This window comes from Podarcis melisellensis (assembly GCF_964234715.1).
Source record: "Podarcis melisellensis genome assembly, chromosome: 7".
Lineage (NCBI taxonomy): Eukaryota > Metazoa > Chordata > Lepidosauria > Squamata > Lacertidae > Podarcis > Podarcis melisellensis.
Genome location: NC_138539.1, coordinates 75,926,778 through 75,946,976, shown reverse-complemented (window position 1 = coordinate 75,946,976; position 20,199 = coordinate 75,926,778). Strand labels below are relative to the sequence as shown.

Here is a 20,199-nt window from a genome sequence, read left to right as displayed (position 1 = left end):
GAAAACAACTCCTTCAATCCTTTGAAACATAAGATCAACAATAAACTAAGAAGAGATTGCAGCATATATCTACACTGCTTTCCACCTTACCTGGGCGTAAGCAGGATTGAACGAATTGAGGCTTACTTCTGATTGTACATGATTGCAGCCTGAGGGGTGTCTCACAAGACCAAAAAATTGCTAGCAAAGGTTTCTGCTAACCCTTAGTACAAGCTGCTGTTTTGCCAACCGTTTCATCTATCAGTTAGAGGATTTCAGAAAAGCAATATAATCTTTACAGCACACACAACAAGCGTAAGGTAAACCAACAATTAAGGACTGCAGAGGACATGATGCGGAAAGTTGGCCAGCTTTGAAAACTACTTAGAATCTCAGAGATTAGAAGCAGAATCTTGCTGTTCTATAGGTAGTGATGATCATGAAAAAACAAGGTTAAGCCATCGTTCCATGGTCACCTGGAAGAAAGGCAAATGCAATCTTAAAAGCTTAAACCTTACCTTCTCCATGTTCGGCTTGATACAGCGGACAAAGAAAGGGTTGGAGGTGCTTAGCGTTGCCATTAAGGAATGCAGCGAATGCTAAAAACAAAACAAAACAAAAAAAAAAATAGGGGAGGAAGGATCAAATTGTATCTTGGCAAACCACTTGCAAGCAGTAGCCGTAGCAGCACCTAGTGGCAAGGACTGCAAATTACACCAGAGCAGGCTTTCCCAAAGGAAAAACAGAGAATCGTAGAATTGGGAGAGTTGCAAGGGACACCAAGGCTCATCTAGTCCAACCCCTCCAATGCAGGAATCACAGCTAAGGGATCCAAGACAGATGACCACCAAACCTCTGCTTAAAACTTCCAAAGCCCTCAAGAAGGATGCAAGGGCAGCAGCTGCCACCTGTGATCCCCAGCAGCAATAATAATAATTATAATAATAATAATAATAATTATAATAATAATATTTTTATTTATACCCCGCCCTCCCCAGCCAAGTCTGGGCTCAGGGCAGCTAACAAGCAATAATATAAAACAAGTTGAACAAATGCAACTTAAAAACAAAATTAAAATACAACATTAAAATATTGAAACATTACAATATTAAAATGTAGCCTCATCGCAGGAGGAGAAAGGAAAAGAAAAAAGAAAGAGGGGGAGGGAATCAAATTGGCTCCAAGCCAAAGGCCAGGAGGAACAACTCTGTCTTACAGGCCCCGCGGAAAGAAATCAGATCCTGCAGGGCCCTGGTCTCATGAGACAGAGCGTTCCACCAGGCTGGAGCCTGTGTTGAAAAGGCCCTGGCTCTGGTTGAAGCCAATCTAACTTCTTTAGGGCCCGGGACCACTAGGGTGTTGCTATTTATGGACCTTGAGGCTCTCCGTGGGGCATACCAGGAGAGGCGGTCCCGTAGGTACGAGGGTCCTAGGCCGTGAAGGGCTTTAAAGGTCAAAAGCAGCACCTTAAATCTGACCCTGTACTCTACTGGGAGCCAGTGCAGCTGGAAAAGCACTGGGTGAATATGCTCCCATGGCAGAGACCCCGTGAGGAGCCTCGCTGCAGCATTCTGCACCCGCTGGAGTTTCTGGGACAGCTTCAAGGGCAGCCCCGCATAGAGCGAATTACAGTAGACAAGGCTGGAGGTGACCGTCGCATGGATCACTGTGGCCAGGTTGGGGTGGGAACAGTAAGTATTAATAATGATGATGATGATGATGATGTATTTCTACCCCAGCCACTCCGGGCGGCTCCCAACAGAATATTAAAAACACATTAAACATCAAACATCAAAAACTTCCCTAAATAGGGCTGCCTACCATTCAGAGGCATGCATCTAATAATCAAAATTATAACTTTTTGAAATGTGGTGTCTGACCAGCTAAAAGGAAGGACCAGAGTAGATTGAGTGGGTAAGAGAATTCAGCCCTACCGATGACACACAAAAGGCAACGCTTGGAAGAGCTTGAAGGATGAAGGAGCTCACCTTAAATTGCAGGCTGACGGTGGGCTTCCGATGTTTGGTTCCAGATTTTAAAGTATCTTGGCTGCTGCGGCTGGAAACATGTTCAAAGAGGTCGTAGATGAAATCGAGGCTGAAACAGAAGGAGAGGAGAAACCATGTTTCACAGAATAAAATAAACATGTGAAATGCTACTGCAAAATTGGTTCAATGTTAATTCAGAAGAGCAAAATATGGGGCAAAAATGTGATTTTAACGAGTTTTTCCAGGTTGTGGGAAGATGCTGACAGTGTTTATAACAAAACCTCAGCCGAATAGCCATAAAAGCTTCACATATGCAGCTCTGCTAAGTATTGAACAACTTCCCCTCTGCATGCCTCTACATTATATTGATTAACATCCTTTAAGGAAAAATCTCATGATGCTTCTATGTGTCCAGAGTTATGTCTGCCTCCTTTATTGCACAAATTAAGCATCAAGCATTGCCTGTTTTCTTTGTTGGGCTCTTTTGACTTTCCCATGAAAGCTGCTGTATTTAGTAGAAGAATGAGGATTAAAATATGTATATTAAGGAGATAAGAAAACTACCGGAGCAACCTATTAAAAAACCAACATCAACACTTAGCAAAATCAATCTACTTACAATGGATAATGGGTGCAAAATTTTGGAAGAAATCAGATTTACCAACAAAAGATGAATGGCTTCAAAGTGCTTGGCAGACCTTAATGATGATAAAAATAATGCACTTCAAAAGATTCTGGGGAAATGGGACAATCGATACTTATATATAACTGGAGACCTTTCATAACATATGTAACAAAATACTGAATATTGTCTGACATCATTAAATTGCAATTGCACTCTGTGGTGAAGGTAACTGTGTATTTCATTTCATTTTGCTGTTTATTTTATGAATACAATACTGTACAATAAAAAAATTTTAATAGGCCAATATTCATTGGTGATTTCACATTTACAGCCCCCTGCCCACGTACCCCCCCCACTGCAACCCCCCCCATAAGTTAGATTTGCCAATTGCCTCCTTAGGTATCTACTTAGTAGCAAGTGTTGCACAGAGTAGTTTTTATGTGCTATGCATTTTCCTCCGCATACAACTATATGTGTATAAAAGTTTTATAGGTCTATATTCTCATACATACTGATACACACATCTCTCTGAAGATTTCTCTAAATGGCCCCGCGTTTCATAAGCAGGACAAACAATGTCAGTTCCCCCTTCCAGCTATGGTATGGCTGTTTTTTCTACTGAAAATTCTCTCTCCGGTTAAGAGTCGCCATTGGAATACAAGACATTCAGATTCTACATTAAGTGAAGCATTCTGAAAAATGTAAAACATGTGAAATTCACATGCGCTTCAACAACAATAAAAAAAATCTCAAATTGTTATATGTCCGTAATTTGTTTCGGCTGCGAATGCAGCAAATTACAACCAGAGCTCTCAAAAAAATTTCACTCCATAAATTAAGAAAAATCAATTTGAAGCTTCTCCAAATGGAATGAAGACAAAAAATTATTTGACTGGTGTCTTGCAGACTTGATCAAAACACTGAAGAATGTGGGCTCACACAATCCCTTTAAAGGAGGATTAAGGTATGCAAAATTCAGGGGAGGCAGAATAAACATGCCCCTTGACCTTCGGCGCAACCAATCAAACGCAAATTGGTGGATATGCCTTTCACAGAGCTTTATCGTCTTTCCACAGTGCAGGGCGAAGAAGAAGAAGAAAAAGAAGAAGAAGAAGAGTTTGGACTTGATATTCTGCCTTTCACTCCTCTTAAGGAGTCTCAAAGCAGCTAACAATCTCCTTTTCCCTTCCTCCCCCACAACAAACACTCTGTGAGGTGAGAGAGGCTGAGAGACTTCAAAGAAGTGTGACTGGGCATGTGGAGGAGTGGAGACACAAACCCGGTTCACCAGATTACGAGTCCACCGCTCTTAACAACTACACCACGTTGGCACCCTACAAAACAAATCAAAGCATGCGTACACATAGCCCAGACTGTATGCGATAGCAGACTCACAACTCGGTGCAGCTTCTTAGCAAATCCAAGTACAAGAAATTATGAAGAGTGCAGGAGAGTGTCTGTTTAGAACTGCAAACCAAAGGTATATTGTGGTATATTGAGGCCACTGTTTCCAGCATCTTAACAAGGATCAAGACCCCCAGATTGAAAATAGCTGACATACCTGCTTTCCCGCAAGACGTTCAGGAGATCGTCCCTGAAAGTGTCCCTGTTTTTCTCCAGGATTCCTCTGACATCATACTGAACCTATTTGAAAAGAGGCAGAACAGGCTCAGCTATTTAAAAAAAAAGGAGGAAAAAGAAGCCCCTCTTATTAACAGCTTCTCACAGAGGGACCATTGTAAACAGCAGAGAAGAAACTGAATGCTTCAGTTAATTTGCAAGTGGCTGCAGGGCAAAACTGAACTGCCTCTGAAACGCTCTTTGGAAGAATTTCAACGCACATTAAGGAAAAAGGAAATTACCTCTCCGGCATAGTGTTTCACTCCAAAGTTGTGAACAGCAACCCTCGGTTTCACATAAAAAGGATTGCTCTGTTTACAAAAGGGGAACAAAAAAGAAAGATAAACTTTTGGGTTGAAGAACTGAAATATCGAAGGAAGTCTGAATAAGCTTGCTTATCAGAACTCAATGGAAGACCGGCTTTAGAAAAGGCCTGCTATGTCTGTTTGGGTACTTAAGATTTTCTTACAGACACTGTGTGCAAAACCTCCATGCTTTATCTCTCACAATGAAGATCAGCACAATGCAGGTCCCAGAATTTTAACCAGAAACACCTTTGCAAAGTCAATAAACATTCTGAACAGGAGAAATTCCAACTACATCTTTGAAGGTCTGCAGCACACCACAAATCTATAAAACAAATGAGAAATACATTACTTACCGCATGTTGGATGTGTAACTTTGCCAACAAGGTGCTGTCCGTAGCTTGGGGAAAATGGCTTTCTTCATTGATAAGTGCTAACAAACCAAGTTTCTGGGTAATTAAGACACAAGACAAAATAATATTAGGCGGATCACAAACGGTTTATACTTCTGTTTTCTTTTTTGTACAGTGGTACCTCTGGTTGCGAACGGGATCCATTCCGGAGGCCCGTTCACAACATTAAAAGCCTGCAACCTGAAGCGCCGTATCTGCTCAGGTTTGGCGCTTGTGCGCAAAGTGCGATTTAGCACTTCTGCGCATGCGTGAGTGACAAAACCCGGAAGTAGCCCTTTCCGGTACTTCCGGGTCGCCGCAGGACGCAACCTGAAAAAACGTATCATGAAGCAAACGTAACATGAAGTATGACTGTAATTTTAAAAAACCCCTCTTTCAAATGGTGTAACACAGTGGTGCTGAGCTTTTAGCTGCATAAATGGATTTGAATGGAATATTCTTCCAGGTGCCTAAAATGCAGGGTTGCCATCAAAAACAGCAGCCTCATATCTCTTTTTTATAACATCTAGTGCAGAGGTGACTAACCTGTGGCTAGCATTTGAAATTTTGCATTTTGCACCTGGCTATCGGCCACTTGCAACCCGGTGAAGATGCCTGGGAGCCAAGATAGCACCTGACATCTCCACCACCTGGAGGTGCATGCCTGGGAATCCTTGGATCTGGACGGCTTTCACACACTAGCAACACATCCTGTAGAATTCTACCTGTTACATTTTTTCTGCACAATCAGAATGGCAAATATGACTTTCGAGCCGCCTGGCCCCCAAATGACAACTAGGCATTCTGTTTTGCCGACTATAACCCTGGTTTAAGCAGCCATTTGTGGCCCTCAATATGTTGCTGAACTACCACTCCCATTAACCCTGGCAATTTGCTTAATAATAATAATAATAATAATAATAATTTATGTACACCCAGCCACTCTGGGTGGCTTCCAACAGAATATTAAAATACAATAGTCTATTAAACATTAAAAGCTTCCCTAAACAGGGCTGCCTTCAGATGTCTTCTAAAAGTCTGGTAGTTGTTTTTCTCCTTGGTGGGAGGGCATTCCACAGGGCGGGTGCTGAGAAGGCCCTCTACCTGGTTCCCAACGTGAAACATATAAATTTAAAAGGATTGGGGGCTGGGAGAGAAGAGGCGAGAACAAGCACCTTGAAGTCATCCTCAGTTATTGGCAAGAGCTAAAGAACGTGAACAAGGCAAGAATCCTTAAATCGGATTGCAAAAGGTGCCTTACTACTCTACTGTATGTGACTCCATGCCGTAGCCCAGCTGGGAAGAGGGTGGCAAAGCAGTAAGAGAGAAATGCTTGCTTCTATTCAATGCTGTGGCCATGCGAAGTATGTTGAAGTACAAAATGAACAGTTATCGTATTACCAAATCAACATTTTGGTGAACAGTTTCATCTTTGTAAACCCCAAACCACGAAAAATGTTTATAGAAAGGAACAACTTCCCCCATTATTATAATTATATATTCCTCAAACTTGCAGGCTTCCTTTCACAAAAAACAAACCAACTATTGAGGCAGTGAATACCGTAATTTTCCGTGTAGAAGCCAATGTCCCTCCCCCCTTTTTAAGTCAAAAATTGGAGGTAGTCTTATACTCAGGTTTATAAGGTAAATCTTGGGTGAATTGGCTGGGGAGGTAATGCGAGGCTGTGCCGAAGCATGGGGGTTTGGGCAGTTTCCCCAAAAAGCTGAACAACTTTAAAATACTGATTTCTTAATTTTAGGCTTCCTAAAGTTGGGGTTGTCTTATATGTGAGGTTGTGTTATACACGGGAAAATACGGTAGCTAAATTTGTATAAACTCAGTTCAGGATACTGCACATCACACCTTATTAAAAAATGTTTACCTTTTCAATAAGATCTAAGCACTCCCCATTATCTGTCCAATTGATGTCTTCCCATGGGAGTCCTTCTCTAAGAGAGACCAAGAGGCACATTTTATTACAATTATCAGACACAAAGATTTTTGGTCCATGAACTGCATGATGGTCCGTAATACCTCTATGGAGCTGATCATAAAAATAAAAATAAAAATGTAAAGGGCAGTAGGGGTGGAGAAAAGCCTTTTGCAGTTCTTACCTGCTATATTCCAACTGCTCTAATGAAAAAATGTGCTTGTTGAAATACTCCTGAAGCTTTTCGTTTGCATAGTTAATATTGAACTGCTCAAAACGATTAACCTGGAAAGGAACAAAAGATGTTAAGGTAATAAAAACAACACATACAGGCATAACTTTATTTCTATGCCACTTTTCTACAGTTAAAATCCTATGCCACTTTTCTGCTCAAGAACATGGCTTAGAACATGGAAAAAATACGTACTGTATTTTTCACCCTATAGTGCGCACTGGCCAATAGGGCGCAGCGCACCTCGTTTTTTTTGTGGGGAAACGAATAAAAAAAAATTATTCCCCCCCCCAGCCGCGGGGCTGGGGGGGGGGAAGCCCGGAGAGCGAGAGGGGTCGGTGTGCACCGACCTCTCTCGCTCTCCAGGCTTCAGCGAAAGCCTGCATTCGCCCCATAGGATGCACACACATTTCCCCTTCATTTTTGGAGGGGGAAAAGTGCGTCCTATAGGGCGAAAAATACGGTAACTACAATATAACAGAAGTCACCGTAAACAATAAATAAAACATTCTAAACTACACAACCAACCCAAATCACAACAAGATCTAGAAGGAAGATACAAAAAAACAACAGCAACAACCCCCTGTAACAAAACAAAAAAAACCACAAACAACCCCCAGCCCCAACAACCCCCTCAGCAACAGGCAATTCTAGTTAAGTTATGGAGGAATGAGCCAAACGGTGAACACAAAAAAAGGATAAGCCAAGTGGAAAGCTTTGGAACATACCTCAAAATTTTCAAATCCAAAGATGTCCAAAATTCCAATGGACTTGAAGTCGTCTTTGCCTTTTATTCTGCCATTGATTTTTTTAATAACCCAGGCAAAGCATTGGGAATAAAGTGCCATAGCTGCTGAATCTCTGTTCTCTATTGCCTGGAAAGAGGTAAGGCAGAGCAGGTCAACAGTCACACACAAACAGATTTTTGACACAACATTCTTTACACAATATTACTCAAAGCACAGGGCAAACAGAAATAACAAACCTACTCTGATTTTTACACACAGAGATACTCGTGCTCCACTGCTTTCCTCTAAAACCGTGGTTCCCAACGTGGGGCACATGCCCCACAGGGGGGGGGGCATTTTGATGTTTAAGGGGGGGCAGTTTGAGAATGAGTTATTAACAGTGAATGGCCTTTTAGGCTTCCTCCACATGAATAGGAGTTCAGTTTTTGAATAATAAGAATTATATGCCACGGGGGGGGGGGGAGGGCATCAGGATTTTAGAGATGCTCAGATGGGGCATGGCCCAAAAAAAAGGTTGGGAACCACTGCTCTAAACAGACACATCAGCCCTCCCAATGCTGCAATTTGTGTTTGTGTCCTATCTTTATTTTGTAGCCAATAGGACTTTGACATCTCTTCTTCTCTCTAACTCCACATCAAGATGAAGGGGTGTGTCCAACATGGCTGTTCCACTCACGCCACCCACTTCCACTTTTGCAATGGAAGTTTCCCCTCCTCTCCCCTTTTTCAGTCGATGTGTACCCTCAAACTCTGCTGTAGGGGTGCTTGCAGAGAGGAGAGGAAGTCCAACCGCACGAGTGGAACTCTGATCGCTGAGCACGGGTACGACCCTCAGATACGGATATACATAGTTGCAATGCTCTACCACTCCTTCATGGATCACTGCCTTCTCGTGGCAAAGGGGCTTGAATAACTCAGAGAAGCTATGAGCTATGCCATGCAGGGCCACCCAAGAGGGACAGGAGAATTTTGACTAAACGCGATCCACCTGGAGCAGGAACCGGCAAGCCACTCCAGTATCCCTGCCAAGAAAACTCCATGGACAAAAACTCCATGGACAAACGTTCTACCGGTAATCAAAAAGTGAAAATACAAAGCAAAGGAAGTGGCCTGTTATTAAACTTTTAAACGGGAAGGGTTAAACGGGGAGGACCCTCCTCTCATTAACTGTGTCCTGTATAAGACAAAACCAGCATTTCCCCAAGAGGGCATGTGCATCTCCACTGTTTCCGTCTCTAGTTCATCTCAAACCCTGAACAGAGATTCAGCTCAGGCTTTGACATTCTAGCCGTTGAGACTGTACCTCAAGGTTTCTTTTTGGTCTGTTTTACTCAAACTGGAGTGCACCACCTGTCAATTTGACGAGTAACATCGAGGAGACAGCAGTGGTGCTCTCTTTAGAGTTTCATGAGCAGGTCCTACATCAGGCATAGGCAAACTCGGCCCTCCAGATGTTCTGGGACTACAACTCCCATCAGTGGTCAGGGATGATGGGAATTGTAGTCTCAAAACATCTGGAGGGCCGAGTTTGCCTATGCCTGTCCTACATCTTTAACAAAGTCTTCTCTGTCCTTCGGTCATGTCAATATATCAATATATTGTCCCAAACCATTTTGAAGTCCCTATCGTGATATTGGTTTCATAGTTTTTGACCTGGCAATATATCGTGAATCATGGTGTTCGTGTGTGTGCTATGCAAAAATCACAATGTGGGGGAAACTATGAAGCCAGTCAATGCCTCTACATAGCTCCATCCTTATTTCAGACTTATGGTATATTGCGATATTTAAGTGGTGATATCTTCTTCTTCTTTGGCGATCCCTCGTAGCCGAGTAAGATTGTCTTCCATGAACACGGTCTTAACGGTGAGTCCATAAGTGACTGTGGAGGCCAATTCTGGAACCACATAATCCTGCCACAGTGGGGACATAGGTTTCTAGGCAGGAGTTGATCACAGGGAATGTTTGCCAAATGTGCCTTCCTCTCAGCATGTTTCTCCCTTTCATCCTGCGTTCAAGTGTCTTCAAAGCCCATGAAACCTTTGGTAAAGGCTCTTCTCCAACAGGAGCACTCGCAGGCCAGTGTTTCCCAGTTGTTGGTGTTTACACTACATTTTTAAAGATTTGCCTTGAGAGAGTCTTTAAAACTCTTTTGTTGACCACCAGCATTACACTTTACATTTTAAAGTTTGGAATAGAGTAGTTGCTTTGGAAGACGATAATCAGGCATCCGCACAACATGACCAGTCCAACGCAGTTGCTGTTGAAGAATCACAATATATCACGATGCTGAAAGCCAGGTATCATCCAGTTGTACTGTTCGCCTCCACACAGTTCCATCCTTATTTCAGACACTGTGATATATAGCGGTGTTTGGCTGGTTATATAGCACAATGTTGAAAACCAGATCTCACAAAGCCCTAAGTATGACCAGACAGCCAAAGCCAGATATTCTAAAAACAGGAGACACATTCAAAATACCCCAGAGTAACTTCACTGTACCTGTTGTACACTGAGAGGTGTCAGAATTTCTTCTCCCCTGAGTATCATTGATCTCTGTGTCAATGCTTCTGTCAGCTGCGTTGAGTCCAGCCCAAGTAACTCTGCCGATCTACCCAGAGCTAGCAGAAGACAGAGATGATGAATGAAAGTTTAAAAACTAATAGAATTATGCACGGACAAACACAGCAACATCTCATGGGTTGGCAAGGAAAACCTAAGGCTCCCTGTAGGGCAAAGACAAAGTGATGGCCTAATAAGCAGTTCATAATTCACAGATGTCTATTTCCCTTCAACTGACTGCACATATTAACTCACATCATTTTTCCTTTCTAGGGAGAACGATCCAAATCTATTTTCAGAGCCGATCAATACCAATTATGAAAATTGGATTGGGGGCTTGACAAGGAGGTGATTTGCTGGCTTTAAATTGATTTATTTTTTTTAAGTCGCCTGAGGCAGTTCGATTTTTGAACCAAAAAGGCAGGGTATAAATATTCCTAATAAATAAGGCTTATACCAAAGGAAGCAGCAATCTTTTTCTCACCTGTTTTGAAGGACACCTGTGCTCCACCTGCTGTAATAAATTCAATGTTGCCTAGGTGCAAAACACCAGCAAGCAGCCTGAGAACATCTCGCACCTCTTCTGTGGTAAACTGCATCACTTCCATTGCAGTCTAGGGGAGGGAAAACATGAGACCTTGAGATGGTTAACACAACACATTTCCCCACCTCTCCATGTTGAATTCAGCGAAGGCCCTGCGTGAGTGGAACAACTTCCATTCAGGCAATGGAATTTCCCCTGCTGCTCCTCCCGAAATCTGTTCTGGTTACACCAATCCCCAGAGCAGTTGTATGGTGGGGATCACAGGGGGAGGAGAGGGAGAGGAAGTTCAGTTGTTCGAGTTAAAGTCAGTCTATTCATGCTATGACTTCACTGGATACCACCCATAGCCAGGAGCTATTATTGCAATGGCAATTGTTCAGGCTTAGTCTCAGGAGAGTGAAAATGGCAGCAGTGGCATAGCGTGGGGGGTGCAGGGGGGGCCGGCCGCACCAGGCGCAACATCTGGGGGTTAGGGTTAGGGGGCGCAAATCCACGGGTTAGGGGGCGCAAATTACTTGCCTTGCCCCGGGTGCTGACAACCCACGCTACGCCACTGAATGGCAGACCCCCTGGTTCCTCCACTTCATATAACCCATGCACAGGAAATCAGAGGCATTAAAAAAAAGGTTAAGTCCAGTCAAAGGCAACTATGGGGTTGCGGCGCTCATCTCGCTTTCCAGGCTGAGGGAGCTGACGTTTGTCCACAGACAGCTCTCCGGGTCATGTGGCCAGCAGGAATAAACTGCTTCTGGTGCAACGGGACACTGTGACAGAAACCAGAGTGCGCGGAAATGCCGTTTGCCTTCCCACCGCAACGCTACCTATTTTGAACTGCTAGGTTGGCAGGAGCTGGGACAGAGCAATGGGAACTCACCGCTTTGCGGGGATTTGAACAGCTGACCTTCTGATCGGCAAGCCCAAGAGGCTCAGTGGTTTAGACCACAGCGCCACTAACCAGTGGGTATGACTCCAACAAGCTGTAGCTTTGTCGCAGATGTTGCCACTCAAATAGGGTTGGGAAGATTTAGATCATTGTTTCCCAAACATGGGTCCCCATCTGTTTTGGAGCTACAACTCTCATCATCCCTAGCGAGCAAGACCAGTGATCAGGAATGATAGGAATTGTAGTCCAAAAACAGATGGATTCCCAAATTTGGGAAACAGAGATTTTTAAAACCTTCTATCCTCTGAAGTAGTGCAGTTCAGGGAGGTTGTGCTGGGCTTTTCTGATGATGGTACACACAGTATACACAAGGCCTCAAAATTGCCACAAGGGCTGTGAGGTTCCTTTACAGAACCTTGTCATTCTTAGCAGACAATGTCAACATCAAAGTGACTGCCACTTAAGAATTTGTGACGTTACTGGTCGATCCGTAAATAAGGGGCATGTCAAACTCACAATGACTTCTTTGAAGGATTCCTTGTCATTGATTGTCTTGTCCGCTACACATCCAGACTGGTTCAGGTAGTGATAGTTCTCTGGTACAGATAGGTAAAATGCATCTGGAAACAGGAAAAACAGTTAATTCACACTGTTGTATTTAAATTAAGGAAAAGTTGCTTAAAGCACACAAGAGAAGAAACACCAAATAATACAGTGGACCCTCTGGATAAGAATGTAATTCATTCCAGGGGTCCGTACGCAGCCCGAAAATTCTGTAAGCAGAGGCACCACTTCTGTGCACACGCGCGGCAAAACCTGGAAGAATACACTTCTGGGTTTGCCACATTTGCAACCCAAAAGTTACATTACCCGAAGGTACATTACCCAAAGGTAACGTAACCCGAGGGTCCACTGTACTGTCTATCTCCATTATGTGCAATGTTTCTGTTGGGATACTGTCAGGGAGATATGGCCCATCATGGCCCCCACGTCGCCTCCGGACGATCCATCGATCTCCCGTAGATACAGTATCAGCAATTAGCGACACGAGCTCCAGAAAATAGCTTGCCACATTCCAGAACTGATGCACGCTCTATCAGCGTGCAGGCAGAGAGAGAGACGAAAGCATAGACACAACAGAAACATCCTGTGAACAGGAAATAGGCAGACTGTTTCTGATCCCTAGCTAGCAGACAGATGTTTTTGATCCCTAGCTAGCAGGACCAGTGGTCAGGGATGATGGGAATTGTAGTCTCAAAACATCTGGAGGGCCGAGATTGAGGAAGTCTGGGTTAACATAAAGAGGTAACTTTAGGTGGCAACAGCAGCTACCCAAAAGTGATGCTTGCGTACATGAGAAATGCATATCAAATGCATTCCTCGAGAATAAAATTTCACAATGCTCTGTGCGAAATTCCCCAGCTTAGTCTCAGGAAATTTCCAGTGGCAGAGTGTATCACAAAACAACCCCTCTGTGTGCCATTCCTGCATTGATTTGACACACGGGTAGACTGCTGTGTGTGTGTGCACTTTGAGAATAGAGACTGGAGGCAGATACAGATACAAATACAGAAGGAGAATGGAAAAGGTGATACCATGTCTGGGATGAAGGGGACTGCAGAATGTTTGTTGCAACTGCAATGCTGTGAACTGCCCTGAAATCTTTTGATGAAGGGCAATTTATAAATTTAATAAATAAAATAAATAAATAATGCATATCAGGATGGTGGCGAAGCCAAAGTTGGTACCTTTTTTCTTTCTTTGGAAAAATTATTTTTTTGGTTTTTCAAATTAAAATTTTACAGAGATACAGTGGTACCTCGGTTGTTGAGCGCAAACCATTCCGGAAGACCGTTTGACTTCTGAAACGTCTGACAACCAAGGCACAATGGGCGGCCGGCAAATTCCATTGAGAAAATGAAGAAACATATCTCGGAAGTTGTTCGATTTCTGAGGCGTGTTCAAAAATGGAAGCATTCACTTCCGGGTTTTTGGTGTTTGGGTTGCAAATCGTTCAGCTTCCGAGACGCTCAAAAACCCGAGGTTCCACTGTATATTAATATAAATCATAAAAACAAGATTCCAAGGAATCTCCTGGACTTCCATTCTCCCCTTTGTGGGTCCTAATATTAATCATTTCCTCCCACATAGTTTATGATACTCCAAATCCTTTGCCTCTTCCATTATGTCCAGAATTCAGCCTTTAACTACAAGTGATCTTCCTTCCAATCCTACTAATGATTTTAACTATTTACAATGGTCTTTAAGATAAGTTATAAATTTCCCCCATTCCTTATCTTCCTGATTTCTGACTCTTCTGGTCAATTTCGCCATTTCAGCATAGTCCATTAACTTCATCTGCTATTCTTCTCTGGTAGGAACTTCTTCAAAGTTAGTACCTTTTCAATGTGGTACTAAGTTTACCAATACAAACCCAACGGGTCTTACTCAGATTAGACAATTAGGTTCAGACTATACAACCTAGTTCTTACAGCAGATTGTGCCCAATTGTCTGGTGCACACATAAGTAAAGACTTGGGAAGGAAGTGGGATTTGGAGAGACTTTTGGTATGATGGGATGTATCGTGATTACCACCTATCTTTGTTAGGCAATCGTTTTCTCTATATATAACATAACGCAACATAGCACTCTTTAATTATTTTCTTAGGTCATACATTTAAAAAATACTAGGATCATGAAATGCTGGTGGTGGAAATCTTGGGGAAAATCTCCGTCCAAGGGGCACTGTAAACCATTATTCAAGCAGAAGACTGCCTCTCACCTTTCTTTTCTCCCTCAATCCCCGCCAGCAGGGCATAGAATATGTGATAATTTCTCTCTCCTGGATTTTGCCTTACTACTCGATTCTACAAGAGAAAACATATTTAGAGATCTGTTCGGCAGGTGGGTGAGATTCTCAGCGCAATCCTTTACATTGAAAGAAATCAAAATGCTGACTTACCTTCTCTAATAAATCTTCAGCAGGAAACAGGTAGAAAAGTCAAGGAACAGAATGTTTCATTTGACCGTGTGAGGAGGTTGGGGTGAACTAAAGGCTATATATTAATTTCCTAGCAGACTTGCACGAGCCAACGTTTGCGTCCATCCTTTTTATTTTATTTTAACGTAAACCTAAGACTGTCATTGGGTGAGTATTTTAATTGGCATCTGTTTATTTGCCATAAAATTCAGTGGCCCAGTTCACACATCATGGTAAAGAATAGTTAATGGTTTACCCTGACCATGGAAATCACTCTAGAGCAAGCAATTCCTGGCTTAAGTGTTACACATCAACCAGAGAACTAAGGTTTGTTTCACTCACATAAACCATGGTCAGTAACTGTCAGGGAACTGACATCTAAAGCGCCGCAGGTGCAAAGGCTCCCTGAGGTTGAGAGAGCAGTAGCAGCGGAAGAGGGAACCAGTAGAGGGCGAGCAAGAACTCCAAGGGAAAGTGAGTCGGAGGGATGGCTCAGAGACGCTTCAAGCGAAACCAGTGGGGAGGTCTCAGGACCTCCTATAGGGACACCCACACCTCGACGGAAACTGTCACGCCGAGAGGCCAGACGACGTGTTTCCGTTAAGGAGCTTTTATGTTGGAAACGTTTCCGAAAGCAGCCACTTTCGGATTCTACTAGTGATTGACGCAGCCATGCTGGAGGGGCTCCGTCACAGGCAGAGGTTTGAAAACCTGATCAAACTCTGAGGGACTTGCATTTTACGCACAAGCAGCTCATCGTCCCATCACAGCAATCCGAAAGTCACCGAAAGCCAGCTTGTGCAGAGAGAAGCATCATGAGCAACCCAGCCGGAACCGGGGGTGCAGGAGCAGCTGGAGGGGGTCCAAGCCTGGAAGAAAGGTACAGAGCGTTGGAGATCCAGTTGGCGCTGCAAACGGCGAGGCTTGAGGAGAGGAGGGCTCAGGATGCAGAAAAGGGAAAGGAGAAAACCACCCCGCTCGCCAGAAAGGTACCAGGATTGGTGCAGAAATTCGGGGGGGATCCCAGGAACTATCATGCCTTTAGAACAGAGATGCAATACGCTCTAAACTTGCAGTTTGATGACTTCCCCGACGAGGAATCGCGAGTGGCGTATGTGATTGGCCATCTCGAATCCGGGGCGAAAGATTGGGTTAGACCCCTGATGGCAGCGAATAATGAGATCTTAAAGGACACGAGGAAGTTTTTTCGTGCCATGGACCTGATGTTTTCCAGCGATATTGAGCAGGGGGTGGTGCGAAGGCAGTTAATGGCTTGCCAGCAAGGAAGCAGATCTGTCCGTGAGTACTGGACTGAATTTACTATGCTGATTCATAAATTGGGGTGGGACCTATCGGCGGAGCCCATCCAAATGCTTTTCGAAGAGGGGCTTTCTTCAACCGTCAAAGATGAGCTTTCCCGGGGGCCCAGGGCGGAGTCTATGGACCAATTAACCAAATCTGCGCTGGCCATAGGAGCGCGCCAGGAGGCGAGGGCTTTGGAAAGGCGGGAAGGGAAAGGAGACCGTTGGAGGGAGTTCCGCATTCCAGACATTCCAGAGCCATCTTTCCCGCCGGCAGAGCCGATGGAAGTTGGAACAGCGCGGGCGCGCGCAGTTTCAAATCCCAGTGAAGGGCGGAAGAAGGAGGGAAAGAGCGCCAAGAGATGTTATCTCTGCCAACAGCCAGGGCACTTTGCCAGAGTCTGCCCACAAAGAAAGGAATGGCAAGGGATGGCAGGAGCTGTTGGGGGAAAGGAAGAGGAAAGCAAGGAGCAAGTAAAAGCCAACGCCTGGCTGCCACCGTCGGGGCACAGCAGCCAGGCCAAAGAGCAATGAAAGTGCCCATGCCAGAACCTCCCAGACCTGCTTTAGTGATAGAGGTGTTACTAGAACTGCCAAACGGACACCCACTAAAGGTCAAGGCGCTTTTGGATTCAGGCAGCTCCTGTAATTTCATGAGTAAGGAGTTTGCAGCTGAGCACCAGATACAGACCATCCCTTTAAGTAACCCCTTGCAGGTGACTACGATTGACGGCAGAGAGCTGTTGGGGGGAGAAGTTAGCCAACAGACTGTCCCGATGATAATGAGAGTGGCAAGGCACACCGAACAGATAGCGTTTAATGTGGCCATCCTGGGAGGAGCGCCCATCATTTTGGGGATGAGCTGGCTGGCGCTACACGATCCGCTAGTGGGCTGGCATCAGAGGGTGGTCTCCTTTGGGTCAGCGCATTGCCTAGAACACTGCAAGGAGGGGAAGGTCTCGGGAGGAGACAGAGTCACCCTAGCGGGGATGGAAGTGATGGGCAAAGGGAAGGTGCCCCCGCAATACGCAGATCTGAGCAACGTATTCAGCGAAAGGGAAGCAGACAAACTGCCACCGCATAGACCCTTTGACTGTCAAATCAACCTACTCCCAGGGGCCCAACTCCCAGTAGGCAAGCTGTACGCCATGTCAGACAGGGAGATGCAGGAGCTGAGGGAGTTCATTGACAAAAACTTGAAGCGAGGTTTCATCAGAGAGTCCCGAGCGGTGGGGGGCAGCCCAGTGTTTTTTGTGGACAAAAAGAACACAGACAAACCGAGACTGGTGTGTGACTTTAGGGCCCTCAATGCAGTGTCGGAGCCCCTGGCTTTCCCTATGCCCCGAATTGACGACATTTTGACCAGAGTAAGGAAGGGAAAGATTTTTACAAAACTGGACCTGCGGGGGGCGTACAATCTGATACGCATAAGGAAGGGAGATGAATGGAAGACCACCATGTTTACCCCTTTGGGAGCCTTTGAATACCTCGTTATGCCCTTCGGTCTACAAGGGGGCTCCGCCTGTTTTCAAGCTTTTATAAACCACGTTCTGGGACCTTTGCTCTACAAGAACTGTGTGGCCTTTTTAGACGACGTGTTGGTGTATTCGGAAGATGAGGAACAGCATGTGAGGGACGTTCGAGAAGTGTTGGGCAGGCTGCAAGCCAACCAGCTGTGGGTGAAACTGGAGAAGTGCCAGTTTCATACCAAGGAGGTGGAATTCCTGGGGTACCGCTTGTCAGACAAGGGATTGGCCATGGATCCAGGCAAGGTTCAAGCGGTACTGGAATGGAAGACACCGAAGACCAAGAAGGACGTGCAAAGATTCTTGGGGTTTGGGAACTTTTATCGGAAGTTCATCAAGAACTTTGCCCACTTGACGGCGCCCATCACCGACTGCCTCAGCAGCAAGAAGAAATTTGTTTGGACGGTGGAGGCGGATCGAGCCTTTGAAGAACTGAAAAGGGCTTTCGCCTCGGAAGAACAACTTCTGCATGTGGATTTACAAAAACCCATGAGAGTGGAAACAGATGCATCCGACCGGGCTATAGGGGCGGTCCTTCTTCAACCGGGGAGGAGTGCGTCGGAGTGGAGACCGTGTGCATTCTTCTCGCGGAAACTGAATAAGTCCGAGAGGAATTACACGGTGTATGACAGGGAACTACTTGCCATTCACGAAGCATTCCGGAGGTGGAGACATTTATTAATTGGGGCACAACACAAGGTGCAAGTGTGCACCGACCACAAAAATTTAGAGTATTGGAGAACAGCTCGAGTGCTCAACCAACGACAAGTGAGATGGGCACAGGAATTCTCCAAATTTAACTTTGAGATTTGTTATGTGCCAGGCCCAGAAAACGTCAGGGCGGATGCGCTCTCACGCAAACCAGAATATTGGGAAGGGGAGGAGGTGATCGAAGAGAGACATGTCATCCCGGAGGACCGCTGGGTGTGTGGGGCGGCGCTGGTGGGGCAACGGGAACTGGTGGAGGAAACGGAAAATGATGAATATGCCCAGGATAAGCTCAGAGGTCTCAGGGGGGAGGGCGAGAGCCCCGGAGGTTTTGAGGAAAGAAATGGGGCATTGTATTACAAAGGGGCACTGTATATACCCGAAGGTGAATTGAGGGGGAGAGTACTCAAGCAGTTGCATGATAGCCCCACGGCGGGACATTTTGGGCAACACAAAACCATGTGGTTGGTTACCAGGGAATTTTGGTGGCCTAAGGTGAGGGAAGATGTAAGGGAGTATGTAAGAGGGTGTGACCAATGTCAGCGAGCCAAAGGGGAAAGAAGGGCGCCGGCAGGGTTATTAGAACCTTTACCCACACCAGAACGGCCTTGGGAAGCGATATCAATAGATTTTATGACGGATCTGCCAAGGTCCAAGGGGAAAACAGCCATCATGGTAGTAGTAGACCTGTTAACTAAGATGTGCCATTTTGTAGCATGCTCACATGCAGTCACAGCGGAAGAAACGGCGAAGTTGTTTGTGGAACATATCTTTAGGTTGCACGGGGCTCCCTCGAGGGTGATCTCAGATCGAGGCAAACAATTTACTTCCAGGTTCTGGAGGAAGCTCATGAGCTTGCTACACGTGGAAGTTAATTTTTCAACTGCCCGGCACCCTGAAACCAACGGGCAGGCGGAAAGGGCAAATGGCATTCTTCAACAATATCTTAGGTGTTATGTCAATGACAGAGAGAACGATTGGGTCGAAAAGTTGGCGTTGGCAGAATTTGCCTACAATAATGCGGAGAATGTGTCCACAGGGATGAGTCCCTTTTTGGCTAATTACGGGTGTCACCCCAGGGCATTTCCAGGGGAAGGAGGGGAGAGATGGAGCGTTCCAGCGGCTGAACATTTTGTAGAAGAGATGGAAGCCATCCATCAGCAGCTCCAGCTCAACTTAGAAAGGGCCAAGGCACAATATAAGAAGCAGGCAGACAAGAACAGAAGGGAAGGTGAAACCATAAGGGTGGGGGATCAAGTGTGGTTGTCAACCCAAGGGTTGCCGTTCAAAGGGGGTTGTAAGAAACTGAGGCCCAGAAGATTGGGACCCTTTGAGGTGATTCAGCAGGTCAACCCGGTAGCTTTCAAACTCCGATTACCCAACCACATGAAATTGCACCCAGTGTTCCACAGGTCGTTACTGTCACCATACAGGGGGGGACGTGAAGGGGAGCACGTCAGGGGACCAGCCTTGGAAGAGAGGGAACGCCGCAACCATGTAGCGGAAATCTTCGATTCCAGGTGGAAGGGTAATCAGGTGGAGTATTTGGTGGCGTGGGAAGGGGAACCGGAGTCAGAAAACACCTGGGTAAGTGCAGAGGAAGTCAATGACGAGGTTTTAACAGAAACGTTCCACCAAAGGTTCCCGAGGAAACCTCAGCCTATAGCAACGTTTAGGAGGGAGTATTTCGGCACCACCGATGAGGAAGAGGAAATGGAAGGGTTCGCGGAGTCGGAGTTGGAAGATGGAGTGGACTCTGATGACGAAGAGTACCTAGAGAGTAGGAACAGCAACAAGTGGAAGGAAGTGTTCGCGACGTCGGAAGATGAGGGAGGTTCTTTCAGGGGTTTTACCTCCTCACCGCCAGTAGGAGA

At 45.3% G+C, this 20,199-nt stretch overlaps 1 protein-coding gene across 2 annotated transcripts in view; it reads right to left on the bottom strand.

Annotated features, from left to right (window-relative positions):
- MYO10 (myosin X) overlaps window positions 1-20,199 on the bottom strand; it is a 197,317-nt gene that overhangs the window by 64,497 nt on the left and 112,621 nt on the right. Inside the window, exons 1-12 of one of the 2 annotated variants that reach the window (XM_081919109.1) lie at window positions 14,593-14,647; window positions 12,326-12,429; window positions 10,867-10,996; window positions 10,323-10,441; window positions 7,801-7,947; window positions 7,025-7,125; window positions 6,793-6,859; window positions 4,874-4,966; window positions 4,455-4,523; window positions 4,154-4,236; window positions 1,968-2,076; window positions 498-578 (exon numbers count right to left, since the gene is read on the bottom strand). In XM_081919109.1, the coding sequence (XP_081775235.1) occupies window positions 498-578; window positions 1,968-2,076; window positions 4,154-4,236; window positions 4,455-4,523; window positions 4,874-4,966; window positions 6,793-6,859; window positions 7,025-7,125; window positions 7,801-7,947; window positions 10,323-10,441; window positions 10,867-10,990 (993 nt within the window). In that variant the 5' untranslated portion in view covers window positions 10,991-10,996; window positions 12,326-12,429; window positions 14,593-14,647. Of the gene's footprint in view, window positions 1-497; window positions 579-1,967; window positions 2,077-4,153; window positions 4,237-4,454; window positions 4,524-4,873; window positions 4,967-6,792; window positions 6,860-7,024; window positions 7,126-7,800; window positions 7,948-10,322; window positions 10,442-10,866; window positions 10,997-12,325; window positions 12,430-14,592; window positions 14,648-20,199 lie in introns of those variants that run through there. The other variant, XM_081919110.1, reaches the window with a different exon arrangement.